Raw genomic sequence first — 14677 nt, 5'->3', positions numbered from 1 at the left:
AGAGAGAGAGAGAGAGAGAGAGAGAGAGAGAGAGAGAAGGCACCTCGGAGATACTCAAGAGATTTCAAGCTAAATTATACAAGAAAGAAAAGAAAACTCTTTTTAAAAGACTTACTTTATTTTATTTTTTTAGCTGTGTATCTGCACATGTGTCCATGTGTATATCATTGCAGTACCTAGAAGAAGAGGACATCTCCCTTGGAACTGGAGATATTGCTAGTTCTGAGCTACCTGAGTGGGTGCTAGGAACTGAACGCAGGTCTTCTGCAAAGGCAGCAAGGTTTCTAACCACTGAACCTTCTCCACAGCCCCAGAAAAGCCAGCACCTAAAAGTGAAAGTTTCTGGGTATGGTGATGTTAGTCTCAGCACTCAAGAATCTGAGACAAGTGGATCTCTATAAATTTGTGGCTAGTCTGGTCTACATAAAGAGTTCAAGGCCAGCCTGGGCTACTCTGTCTAAAAAAAATAGTCTAGAGTTTAAGAAGAGACACTGGTGATAGAAGAGAGAAAACAAATTGTTACAAGATCTTTCTCTCTCTCTCATGTGTGTGTGTGGTATGTGTGGTATGTGTACATTATGTGTATGTTGTGTGTGCGTGTTATGTGTGTTGTGTGTGTTATGTATGTGTGTTATGTGTGTGTACATGTGTGTATGCATGTGTGTGTATTATGTGTGTGTGTGGTATGTGTGTGTGCGTGCCCAAGTATATACACATATGTGAAGGTCAGAGGACAATTTATAGAAGTCAGTTCTCTGCTTCCATCATGTGAGTTCAGGAGATTGAATTCAGATTGTAAGACTTGGTGGCAAATACCTTTACTCGGTGAGCCAACTTTCTGGTCCAGCATCTTATTTTAAGAGATCAGAATGAACTAGCTCTAAGTTTTGGAAGTGGCGTGTGTGCACACTCATGTGCGTGTATGTGCATGTAAGTGTGTATGTGTAATGGCTGGATTTTGCCAATTTGCCTAGTTTTTGTTTGTTGGGTTATTTTTGTTTGTTTTTTCTTTTATATTGAAGACAATAAGCTTTCTTGTTCTCTAATTCCCAGTTGCTATGCTCACACACAGAAGACTGCTCACAGGAAATTGATTGGCTTTTTTTTCTCTGGAAATCCTCCCAGGATTATGGCATCACACCTGAGTACATATGCAAGCGAAATGAGGATGTGAAGAAAGCACAAGAAGAGTATGACAATTACATCCAGGAGAACCTCAAGAAAGCGGCCATGAAGAGACTCTCTGACGAAGAAAGGGAGGCCGTTCTGCAGGTGAGCCTGTGGGCTTCAGGCCTCTCTAACTCTTCGTCCACCCCCCAGCCCTGCTATGGAAGCTGGAGCTTCCACTGCCACAAAGCAGTCTCTTTGGGCTCTAGCAAAAGTGCTCAGTAAAGCTTACTCTTTGAAAAGAGAAAGGAAAAAATAAAAGCAAGCCATAATAGAGAGATTCATAAAATATTTTGTTTCCAATTTGGTGCTTTTAGGTTGTAAGGAAGCCCACTTTCTCCTACAGCAAACTGATATTTTAAAGGAGTGAGAAAATAGTTACTTCCATTCACTAAATTTATCTTTTAAAGTACTCATAACGGAGCTATTTTTCACTAGATGGAGCTCTAGAATAATTGAAGCTGTCCCCAAGCTGTATCTTTTCCATTCTAGTAACTCAGCTACCCAGGTTATTGCGTGAATGGATATTAGGTTTCACATATGGTTCCTCTATTTTGAATAATTAGGCCATATGACATATCGTCGTTTTAGTTTAATGGAAGAGGTCTATCTGAAATGTGAGGCATCAAGAGATGAGCAGGGCGTGACACTGTCATTTGCACAGAGCTGTTACTAAGCCCCTGCTTGTCCTCTTCTGCCACCACGCTGACCCTTAAAGAAGTGGCATAATGATTCTTTTTACATATATTTTGAAAGCTTTCTACAAGACAGTATCCAATGACTTCATAAAACAAGAGAATTCGTTTGGGGAGATAGCTCAGTAGTAACGAGCTTGTCTGATGATTGTGGCACATAAAACATGGAATGTGGTAGTACATGTTTTGTTTATGCATAGGGCCCCTATGTGAACATGGAAGGTATTGATTGACAGGAAAGTCCCTGGAAGCTCATGGGCCAATTAGTCTGGCATATAGAGGAGACCCTATCTCAAATAAGGTAGGTAAGGGCCAAAACCTGCTGTTGTCCTCTGACCTCTCCCCAGGCATCATAGCACCCACATACCCTTAATTATAAATACTACACACACACACACACACACATACACACATACCATAAAAAACAAACTTTATCTTATTAATAACTGTTGAAAATGGGCCATATGCAATTATGATACTTAACATTTAAAGAATGCAATCATAAACACAAATAAAGATTTATTAGATGTCCTTCTCTACACAATATTAGCCTGAGCCATGAAGATACCACAAATGGTATAAGATCCAAGTTTTGCTACAGAAAATGCTGTAATTGGATTAGTGAGACATGATCTCTAAAACGCACCAGATAGACAGGAATGTGTGAGTGTGTGTGTGTGTGTGTGTGTGTGTGTGTGTGTGTGTGTGTGGATCTGAAGCTTAAGAAAAACCCAAGGTAGTTGTCAGCACTGAAAGATCTTGCTGTTGAGTGGAGCTGCAGAGTAAGAAGCACCTAGACAGCAGGGGGAGCTCTAGAGCTGGGGCTTCTCTCTGGAGGCGACATGATGGAGTTTTGAAAATATACAGGGAAGGGGTAGTCATGGCAGGCAGGAAATGCAGAATTATAGCTCATTTGGGGGAGGACAAGGCTCGTAGCCCATTATTTTTCAATTATTACTCGTCTTCAGGAAGCACATCCCTCTGCAAAGGCCAGATCATCATGCCTGCAGGACTGCATGAGGGTGGAAAACAGGAACAGGAAGGCCTTCCTCAGAGTGCAAAAGGCTCCTGTGCCTTTTGGCCATAGTGGAGAAACATTCTTTTCATTCCTTTTCTGGTCACCACAGGACTTCCATTTGATGCTTCACTGGCAAAATAGTAAACCCTTCATGGAATGCCTTACTCTCCAGCCAGTGCATAGCTACCTGGTTATAAGGCTAATGGTGGCCCTACTGACGAGCCTTGCTTCCCACTCAACTCAAAACTGCAGAGTTCTATGGTACAGTGGTTGCACATATGCCCTGAGCTCCTTCTTCACATGAGTAACAATCCCTTTGCACCTGATTCCGAACACCTCATTCTACAGATGAGGAGATTAAATACAAATATAATAAGCAGTTCATCTGTGCATTTATCCCTTTCTTAATTTGTGGACATCTATGTGTTTATCGTCAAGAGTCTAACACACAAAATAAACACACTCCTTACTCTAGTGATCTGGTACACTTACCTTTGGCCACATATCATTATGTTGGCGAGTCAGGACTAAAGTCACACCTAACAAACCCTGGGCTGCTGTTTTTCCTACTACAGGCAAGTTGGGTAAAAGGGAAGTTGTATGAGTCTGGGCTCCAGTGGAGAAACAAAACACAAAGTCAGCTGGGGTTCTGAGGGGAGTTTTGGAAGGAATGGTAGACAGAAGTGAAGTCCATTGAAGGGAACCAGCAAGGATATGAGACCTCCAAGACCAGGGAGATGGAAATACAGCAACATTTATAGACATAGGACTGCTGTGCGGTGGGGGGAAAGGACCATCAGTGTTCTCAGTACACAATGAGCTGGAAAGACCTCACAGTACAGGACACCTGAAAGTGTGTTCAAGAATGTAGATGGCACGAGGTAGAGGCTCAATCTCTCTTCCCTCCCTCCAGAGTGCCTTTAAACTCAGAGGACAGAAGGACAAAAAGCAGGAAGTCCATTCTAGCTGTGTCACAAGGCAGGGGAGCCAAGGAGCCAAAAACAGAAAGTGAAAGGCAATTTTTATGGATCATAGCTCACTATTTGAAAATTTACATCACAAGTAATATTATTTGAGTACAAAAACAAGAGAAAGAAAAATGAAAAAAGTTAAAAAAAAAAACAAATTTCTATTGCTCCAATGGATAAAAGACCATTTTTGTAAACAACGACAAAAAAGGGTTTAAAAACAACAAAGGGGTTGTGTCAACATGATACAAAATTATATTGAGTTTCCATCCTTAGTTGTTGACTTTGATCCTGACAGTATTGTACATTCTAGAAGTTAAAAGCAAACTACCCATCAAAAAAAAGCCCACGGGGGCAAAGATGTGCTTCTGGGACTGCAAGTAATATGAAATATTCCCCAACTCGCTTGAAATTCCTTTGATATTTGAAAGTGTATAAATGTATACATTTTCTCTCTGCAGTAGGTGCCCCTGTGGTGCACTGTGGAAACATGTTCAGGCTCTATAATGAAGGACCAGGAGGAAGCAGAGTCTCTTTGAGGACTACTCTTCAGGACACATGTCATGTGCTATTAAAAGCATCTCTGACCTGACTCCCTCTTGAGTTAAAGTACAGTGATTACAGTTTCTACCTTTCAGCATCTCAGATCTTTGCTTCAATCTGACTCAAAAAAGAGGCCAAGTCACCTGTCCCATTGCTCCAACCAACCAGTGTGTCTTATTTAGCATATCCTATCTTCTCATTGCTTTACATAAACACAGAAGTAAATCTCTGAAACTTCTTTGTTCCCCACAAAGAAGTTCTTATTCTACTTACTGTGACGTCATTCTTGTATAAGATAAGATACTTCCAGTCCTTTTTGTTTGTTTGGTTGGTTTGGTTTGGTTTGGTTTTTTTGTTCTTTTGTTTTGTTTTGTTTTGTTTGTTTGGTTTTGCTTAGCAAAATAGTGATACAAATCACTGGAAAACATTGCAACATTTTCATAAATGCACTTGCTGTGCTTTGATCATACCAACCCTTCATGGTCTTCAAATGTCTCTCCCCCTCTTACTGATCTCTTGTCCATTTTATTTTCTCCCCTGTTTGTTACCAGTGTTTACAGTTGGCATACAGAGTGATGGGAACTGTGATGTGCTTCATGCTATGTGGCTATATACTCTGCTCCAGTTTGTTCTCCTCCCCCACTGGCCTCTCCCATACTCTCTGGCCTGCTCTGGCTGGTCCCTTTCTACACAATGGGCCTCCCTTCTGCTCTCTTGTCACATCGGTCCATTACCCTCTCCTTTTGCTGCCTTGCTTAAGATCTGCTCCTTTTCCCTGTCCCCTCCCCCCTCAAGATTCCTCCCTGCTTCTATGATAGACACACACACACACACACAAGCACACTCACACACATACATGAACACATGAACACACATGCAACATGCATGCACATACACATATGTATACTTTTATGTCTATGTGCTCTTTATCAGGGAAATGTGATCTTTGTTCTTAGAAGCCTCCGTATGTCACTTAATATAGTCATTTTTTGTTTTGTTCCCAATTCTAAGAAGGGGCAGTGTCCACACTTTGGTCTTCGTTCTTCTTGAGTTTCATGTGTTTAGCAAATTGTATCGAAGGAGTTACAGAGACACAGTTTGGAGCTGAGACGAAAGGATGGACCATCTAGAGACTGACATATCCGGGGATCCATCCCATAATCAGCTTCCAAACGCTGACACCATTGCATACACTAGCAAGATTTTGCTGAAAGGACCCAGATATAGCTGTCTCTTGTGAGACTATGCCGGGGCCTAGCAAACACAGAAGTGGATGCTCACAGTCAGCTATTGGATGGATCACAGGGCCCCCAATGGAGGAGCTAGAGAAAGTACCCAAGGAGCTAAAGGGGTCTGCAACCCTATAGGTGGAACAACAATATGAACTACCCAGTACTCCCCAGAGCTCGTGTCTCTAGCTGCATATGTATCAGAAGATGGCCTAGTCGACCATCATTGGAAAGAGAGGCCCATTGGTCGTGCAAACTTTATCTGCTTCAGTACAGGGGAATGCCAGGGCCAAGAAGTGGGAGTGGGTGGGTGGGGGAGTGGGTGGGGGAGCGTGTGGGGGACTTTTGGGATAGCATTGGAAATGTAAATGAAATAAATACCTAATTTTTTTAAAAAAGGAAAAGGAAAAAGAAAAAATATATAGTCATTTTTGAGTGCTATCCATTCCTGCCAATCTTACCATCTTGTTTCTTTAAGGCTGAACATGTACATGCTGTGCACATGTCGCCTTCTTCCTTATCCATTGCTCTGCTGACAGACACTTGGGCTTGTTCCCTTTCCTAGCTATTGTGAGTAGTGCAACAATAGGCATAGAAAATGCAAAGATCTCTGTAGCATGATGGCTATGAGTTCTGCTGGTACCCAACCAGGAGTGATATAGCTGGGTCATGTGATATTTCTACTTGAAAAGAAACCCTTATAATGATTTCTACAGTGGCTGTACCAGCTCACAGTCCTACCAGCAGCTTATAAAGATTTCTTTCCCCCCACATCCTCACCAGTATTTGCTGTCATTTATGTTTCTCAAGGCAGCCATTCTATCAGGGGTGAGATGGGGAACCTCAAGCAGTTTTAATTTGAATTTTGTTGATGGCTGAGGATATTAACATTTTCTCAGCTATCGAGTAGACAACTTCTGGATTTCTTCTTTGAAGATCTATTTGTTCCATTTCTTAGCCAATGGACCAGGTTGGATGATTTGTGCTTGTTTTGTTCCCTATTCTGAAAGCTGACTTCACTATGCCAATTATTTCCTTTGCTCTGAAGAAGCCTATTATACAGTTTGATTTTTATCTTATACGTATCGGTGTTTTGCCTGCATGTATGTGTGTATACCACATACATGCCTGGTGCCTGTGGAGGTGAGAGAGGGTGTTGGGTCTCCTACAACTGAGTTATAGATCGTTATGAGCTGCTGTGTGAGAACTGGGAAACACACCGTGGTCTTTTAGAAGAGCATCCCGTCCTCTTAACTTCTGAGCCCTCTCTGCAGACCCTGAGAAAAGCTTTGCTTTCATATATCCTGACTCTCAATCATTGGGCTCGTTTCCAGTGCTATTGCAGTCCTGTTGCCTCTGCTGATGTCCTCAAGTATTTCCCACACATCTTCCCCAGTCACTGCGAAGCTTCGGGGTCTTACCTTAAGATCCCTTCTATCCATTTTGAACTGATCTGAGTAGTTTCATTGCACACTCAGAAATTCCATTTTTTTTTCAGCCCCGTATTTTGAAGATACTCTCACTTTTTCAATGTGTTTTTTTGATACCTTTGTCAAGAATTCAGTGGTTATATCTCTGTGGGTTTATTTCTGGGTCCTCTCTTTTATTCCATCAGTTTGCATATCTGCATTTGAGCCAATACCATGCTGTTTTGTTACTGTAGCTCTCTAATATAGTCTGAAATCCGGCATTGAGAGTCCTCCAGCATCACTCTTTTGATAAGAATCGCTTTGGCTAATTGAAGGCCCTTGAAGATTGGAAACTGACACTGACATATGTTCTGGGGTGGAGGCAGGGTCAGTTGAACTAGTGGACTCCCTTCCTTTCCCAGCTTTACACTGCTGCTGAGTCAATACTGAGAAACCAGATGTCCACCAGGTCTGTCTTTACTTTGGTGGCTTTACTCGTCTTCTCAGGAATCTTTGCTGGCCACATGTAACTCTTCAGCCTGTGGGCCAGTCAGTTGTCTCAACCTTTAGATACATCCTGCACTGCATCCTGTGGATAGCTAGTGTTCTAGCTGGAGATGTCTCCCAAACGTGAAGATCTCTCCCAAATGTCTTGGGAGTGTGAGAAGCAATCACAGCGCTGCGACCTGGTCAAGCAGAAACTGTCTTCATACCTGCAAGGACTCTTGAGTACTAAGTGCCATGTTGGAGGGAAACAGCTCTTAGGTATACAGACCATGCCTGAGACATCAGGTTTCTGGGGCTGTACGGCAGTGCAAGTCAGTAATCATGGTCCAGAGGTTGATCAGACTGCAGAGCTATTCTTTGTTGATTTGTATCTGTTTCTGGCCTCCGGGGTCAGATTATCCTTCCCCATCCACTTCCCTGCCCAGCTTCCTTTTGTCTACAGCCTGGATTTGTCAGCCTCCAGCCTGCTGGTCTCTACTTCTGCCTCCATAGACTTCCCACACCCTGACCCTGTGGCAGGCCAAACCAAAGCTGCTAGGCCTGTCCTCACACTTCAAGGAAGCTTGGTTTTTAATAGGATCTTGCTCAAGATGCTGCCTGTTAGTTGCCCTGAGTCACCCAGAATGACACTGTGGGATTTCTCACCATCTCGTCAAAATGAAATGGCAGCTTGTGAATGCTGCTTTGGGCTTGTCCTAATGGTGGGACTGCCTGTTGCCTATGTGGCTCAACTTTTAGAAATGGCATCTGTTTCTTCTTAGCCTACATGACCCATGTTGGCTTTCTCTTTATTCACATGGCATCTGCTCTTTTGTGGCATCCTTTTGCTTCCTTTGTGGACTTCCAAAGCTTGCTCTTTCTCTCTTGAAATGCAATTTACTTTTTCTTTGTGTGGGAAGTGTACACATGTGTGTGCGTGTGTACATACATGCCGAGGCACAGAAAGAAATATACATGAGTGTGCATATATGTGCTTTAGAAAGACAAAACTTTTCTAACGTATAAAAAATATTTCCAAACCAACTTATATGTACTCATATGTGGAGGTTAGGGGTCAATGTGGGGGTGACTTCTGTCACTGTCTACCATATTTTTTGAGAAAGGGTCTCCAACTGAACCTGGAGTTTACCAATTCAGACAGTCTGGCTTCTCTGAAAGTCCTGCTATATCTTCTTGTCTCCACCATTATGCCCAGGAGTAGAGTTTGTTACAGACAAGTGTGTAAATAAAATGATCTATGATGAATGAAAAGTGCTGCTTTGTAAAACTTCACTGAATGAATTGAATTTGTAGTTTAAGAGCTGTTGGTGGTGCCCCTGGTGTAGTGGAGCGAGAAATGTAGCCAGGCAAAGATGGAAATGGCGTTTATAGCTCCTAAGAGATCCTTAATTTTAAATTTGTTGATTTTAGAGATCATAAAACATTAACTATGTTATTAAATTAGCATGTGTTCTACATTTAACGACATTCCAACAATGTCTAGAATACATTAACAGGAAGTATGGAGCCCTTGACTATATGGAAGATGATTTAGTCTTTGTAATATATTGAAAAGATATACAAAAAGGTCATTGTAAAATTGAATTTTGGTATTTTTCTTACAATAATATTTTACTAAATAAAATATGAGACCTCCATGTTGAAGGATAAGGATAAAACAGAAACTTCTGGGCAGAGAGGAGGTGAAGGTGGGGGTGGGGAGGTTTGTTGTATGAAGTGTCTACCTTGTGAGCATGGGGAGCTGAGCTTGATCCCCAGCACCCATGTGAGAGTGCCAGGCATGGTGACATGTGCTGTGATCTTAGCAGGAGTATGGAAGAAACAGGTAGATCCTGGCAGTGGGGGAGGGGGCAGCAGTGGGAGGGACCACTGGACAGCTAACCTAAGTTCCTGAGTGCCAGGGCTGCAAAGGATGTGGTGGTGGTCCTGAAGATGATATATGTGAGATTGTATTCTAGCTTTCACTGACCTGGGCACATACATGCCCAGGCACACTCGCAAATATACATGAGTGTGCATATATGTGCTTTAGAAAGACAAAACTTTTCTAATAAATGTATAAAAAATATTTCCAAAACCAACTTTTACTTGGGACTCTCAATTTTCAGATCATTGATTTTTACCAAAGCATTTGCTATAAGCTTGGCTCCACGATGCTCATAACTCTGCACTTACATATAATAGAGCTACAGCCACATTGCCAGTGAAGCAAGTAAATGCTCCCAGCAGGGATGAACAGATGACAGAGGGCAGGGCTCTGCTTTCTATACGTGTTTTCTGTTATTGTAGCCAAATCCAGGATGGACACATTATTATTTCCAAAGTTCCTTCAACAGCCATCTGTACCCTCCCAGTCTTCATTAAGGGCAATTTTTTTATTGCTTTTCCAGTCTACCTCTTATGTCAAGGTCTCTTTTCCCTTTGCAGGGACTGAAGAAGAACTGGGAAGAGGTGCACAAAGAGTTCCAATCCCTCTCAGTCTTCATTGATTCTGTACCAAAGAAGATTCGCAAGCAGAAGCTGGAAAAAGAGATGAAGCAGCTGGAACATGACATCAGTATCATTGAGAAGCACAAGATCATCTACATCGCTAACAAGTGAGCGAACTGTTGCAGGACTGAAAAAAACCACATGGACATCACACTAAACCCACTCTTCTCAAAGAGGACGATAAAGAGAATAAAGTTTTCACCGAAAATGCAGGGGCAGTGTTGAGAGAATAGTTGAATTATTTGCTTGTTCTAGAGAAAATTTTCTCCTCCACTGTCAGAGTTCTACTTATAAACAAACCATTAAAGTCAGAAGCTGCACCTTGGGTCTGTCTTCCGTAATGTCAGTCATCCTATCACTGTGGACGTGTTTCACATGAACATTAATTTTGGACTTTGAAAAGTAAAAACATTCATCATTTCATGGTTTGGGAGGCTTTGCTTTGTCTTGTTGTTTGTTTTCTGTTTTGTTTTTTCTTCCCTGAGTGACAATAATAATACAGTGCAGAAAACCATGCCTGTCAGAGACTGGGGCACCTGACTCCCAGACACTCCAAAGCATTTCCTTCATGTTGCTTCCAAACTCCAGAGATTTGAAGCCTGTGTTCTCAGGGGTTCAGGGTTATTTGTAATTATTTGTAACTCAAGATCTTTTCAATATCCACAAAACTATGCATGATAAAGGGTTGATTTAAAGGGAGAAAATTTAAGATGATTCATGAAAGGCTCCAGGGAGAATTTGAGAAAGACTCCCTTGAAGGCCTGGATGTAGCTCAGTAGCAGGACCTGAAAGATCACCGGGGATAGGGGTGAGGGAGGCAGAAACAAGGTGAGTTTTCCAGCACACCATTCAAAAGGAACAGAATCACCCAAGATCAAGACAAAATGCACAACCCCAGTATCCTGACTGTGATGCTCTGATCTATTCCATTATTTACTGTGAATCTTTCACTAAGCTCTCGGGTCTGTTTCCATCTGGGTACAGTGTAAATATGAAGTTTATGAATCCCAAAGTAGCCTTTTATAAGATTACACAGCTTATTAATCAATAGATTTATGTGCCTAGAAGTACCTTCAACTCAAAATAAGAAACAAATCTACACATATCTAAAAAATAAATTACTTTTTTCATGAAATTTTAAGTTAGGAAAGCTTGGTTAGGTACTGCAAACTACCAGAGAAATATAGCTTATGTTATTTCCACTGAATTTTTACACCAGTCGTTTTGAAAAATTCTACATATGCAAAATTTGAAACATCATTAAAAAGCTTGGATACTTAGAGGAGAATGTTTTTATGCCACTATTTTTGAAAATTCATCTTAAGGTTTTCTTATGAATTTTTTATTAATTAGGGACAAATGTAGACTAAGGGCAGTGCATGACAAACACAAAAGATGTTACATGGTAAAATGCCACTTGTCCAGGTAAAAAACTGCAACAGTAGACCACAAAGTAACTAACTAACCACAATAGAAACCCAGTCCAGGTCGTACAGCTCTTCTGTGATGTAAGGAGGTCACATCCAGAACCTCAGACTCAGAGTGGGCAGGTTATATCCTATCCAGAGACCAAAGGACCGTGAACCGGACAATCTACGAATGTTGAATACTGTTCCACCCAACATTGTCTGAGCCACCAATGACAAACTTCTTTAACAAACCAACCCTAATCAAATAATGAGAAGTTTCTCATGAATACCACTACTGGTGTGAATGAAAGAGGAAGTTCTGTGGCCACCAATCTTCTCTGCCAGGGTTAAGGTTAAGGTGGTTCGGGTCAGTATTTGTTAATGAATTATTTACCATGCAGATTCCTTTTCAAGTATTTCAAAATCAGTAGCAATACAAAAGAAAAAAAATCTGATGATTCAGCCTTAGAAATATTCTACTCCAGAGTCATGCGTGGGAGTGATCTTAACTGATAGTCATGACTGAGGCGGTCGTAAATATTGAAGATATAAAAACTGGTCTTTAACTGATAGGGGTTTGATTTTGGGTTTGGATTAACTTTTGTAGTTGTCCATTTTTAAATTATAGACATTTTTTTCCATTTCCCAGAATGCTGTCTCAGATGAATTTGTCACCTTCTCGTGACCGCCTTCCAACAGACGTCTTCCCCCCATCATGCTCAGGAAGGGCTTTGCTGCCATGGACTCTTAATTGTGGGTGACTCCAAATGCAATCACTCCCATTCATGGGCCTTCCTGGCCACCCTATTGACCAGAGGAGAGGCAGACACCTGCCTGAGGTGGTTGGGCAATGAGTAGTCAGATTCTTGCCCTTAATTGTGAACTAAGAACCAGAGACCATGATCACTGGGGAGGGAGGACACACCTGTTAAAATGTCCACACTAAACAGAAAAATAAAAATAAGAAAAATTTGAAAAGGAAAGGACATGACTTTCATAGGCATCTTGAAGGAGAAAGTTTATTGGACATAAAAGGAAGAGCATAGTCAGAGGCAGAGACATCTGGGAGAATCCAGAGTGAACATGACCTGAGTCATGTGAAGAAGGGAAGAAACCAGACCAAGAGGCCAGGAGGGTAAAGAGTAGACAAAAAGGTCACATAACCAAGGTGGCTAGATTATATAGGGAAGAGCGGCAGGGAGAGGAAGGCCTAGACCCTTGGATGGAGAAATTAGGGTAGAGAAAGGGGGTGTGCATGCACACAATCATTCATGCATGCCCACTTGCACACACACACACACACACACACGTGTGTGTGTGTGTGCACCTGTGAAGGACGGAGGATAATTTTCTGCAGTTAGTTCTTTCCCTCTACCATGTGAGTCCCAGGAATTGTACTTGCAGGAAGTGACTTTGCTCACTGAGCTATCTTGCCTACCTACAGACAAACCTCCCGTTCCAATCCACTATCTTTGGCACCCTTAGTGACTTGTGCTTTCATTTCTTTTTGGAATGTCTACACTGAGCAATTAGAAAACTTTGCCAAACACTGGCCAGGTATTAAAGAGTCATTATCATCTACATGTGCCACTTAGGAGATTAGCCACTGAGCTAATCTTAGGACTTCTAAACTCTCCAGTCAGGCCTCTTACTGAAACCACTTCTTCCTGCCCTGGGAAGTTCTGTTGATGGTATGTGAATGGACTCAGCATCAACTGGACACAGTAACACAGAATTGACAGACAGTTCCAAGAAATCACCATGGTAATTCACTACCTTTCCACAGGGCAGGAATCATACTATCAGGTTTTGTTTCGTTATGCTAGCTGTCACTCGGCAAAACAGGTTTATTTGTGTGGCTACTGGTCTCCTTTTACAAAGAAGGCAAACATGGTTTGAAGGGCCTCAGAGTACATTCAGGGGAGGGGACTTAGTTGCAGATCCAAGTCTGCCAGACTTGAGCTGGACTGGACTCTTCAGCACAATGTGAAACTCTGCTGGGGTATCAACTAGTTTACCTAGTAGCAAAACAACCAACAAAACTTTATTCTCAAAGACCGATTCAGGCCATAGGACTAAAGCTAATTGGTCACCAGAATATGTGTTGTGATATTAATCACGAATTTATTCAGTAAAGAATTTAGTACATTTATTTATTGTGTGTGTTTGAGAGAGTGTATGCCATGATGTGCATATGGAGATCAGAAGTCATTAGAGTTGGTCCTCTCCTTCCATCATGTGGGTCCTGGGAATTGAACTGAAATCATCAGGCTTGACTGTTCACACCTTTAAACAGAGCCATCTCATTGGCCCTCAATAAAGGATTTTGAGAATCTTCTATTTAGTAACTATCTTTAGATTTTTAAAAATGAAAATGAAAATACACAACATCTTCCTCTGTAAAAGTCTCTGGGTTCATGGGAAATGAACAAATATCCAGATACTTAGAACGCAGGAGGATCAATGCCTTAATGGGTTCTAAAGATTTAACAAACAAATATAGGCAACGAGAAGTAAAACTGTCGTTTTCTGCAGGAGGGGAGCATACTTGGAGATCTGAGAGGAGTCTTAGTCACTGTTCTATTGCTGTGAAGAGACACCATGACCACACCAACTCTTATAAAAGAAACCATTTACAGTTTGAGAAGTTTAGTCCATTGTCAATGTGGCAGGAACTTGGCAGCATGCAGACAGCCATGAAGCAGAGAAGTACTTGAGGGTTCTACATTTGGATCTGGATCTACAGACACCAGGAAGAGAGAGACACTGGGCCTTGCTTGAGCTTTTAAAACACCAAAGCCCACCCTGGGTGACATACTTCCTCCAAGGAAGCCACATCTAATCCCTGTCAAGTAGTGCCTCTCCCTGATGATCAAGCATTCAAATCTATGAGCCTATGGGAGCCATTTTTATTCAATCCACTATAAGTATTGTCCATCAAAATGGGACAAAACTGGCAGTATTTCAAGCACCCAAGCTGAAGTCTAAAGCAAAGGGTCTGACCACATCAAGTCTTGGTTCTTCTCAACAGTCTTAGAGCAGAACCACAGATAAAGTAGATCTTCTGAGATAATGGTACTCTTCAGGTCTCAAAACAGCAACAATCCTGGACATATATCCAGGAGATGTTCCAACCGGAAAGAAGGAAACATGCTCCACTATGTTCATAGCAGCCTTATTTATAATAGCCAGAAGCTGGAAAGAACCCAGATGCCCCTCAACAGAGGAATGGATACAGAAAA

At 41.8% G+C, this 14677-nt stretch overlaps 1 protein-coding gene across 2 annotated transcripts in view; it reads left to right on the top strand.

Moving 5' to 3' along the window:
* Enkur (enkurin, TRPC channel interacting protein) overlaps positions 1–10396 on the top strand; it is a 26087-nt gene extending 15691 nt beyond the window's left edge. The window contains exons 4-5 of one of the 2 annotated variants that reach the window (XM_021156625.2): positions 1126–1272; positions 9964–10396. In XM_021156625.2, the coding sequence (XP_021012284.1) occupies positions 1126–1272; positions 9964–10137 (321 nt within the window). In that variant the 3' untranslated portion in view covers positions 10138–10396. The remainder of the gene's footprint in view (positions 1–1125; positions 1273–9963) is intronic. The other variant, XM_021156624.1, reaches the window with a different exon arrangement.
* Positions 10397–14677: the final 4281 nt, after the last annotated feature.

Source organism: Mus caroli, chromosome 2, assembly GCF_900094665.2.
Source record: "Mus caroli chromosome 2, CAROLI_EIJ_v1.1, whole genome shotgun sequence".
Lineage (NCBI taxonomy): Eukaryota > Metazoa > Chordata > Mammalia > Rodentia > Muridae > Mus > Mus caroli.
This window is presented reverse-complemented; position numbering and strand designations above follow the sequence as displayed.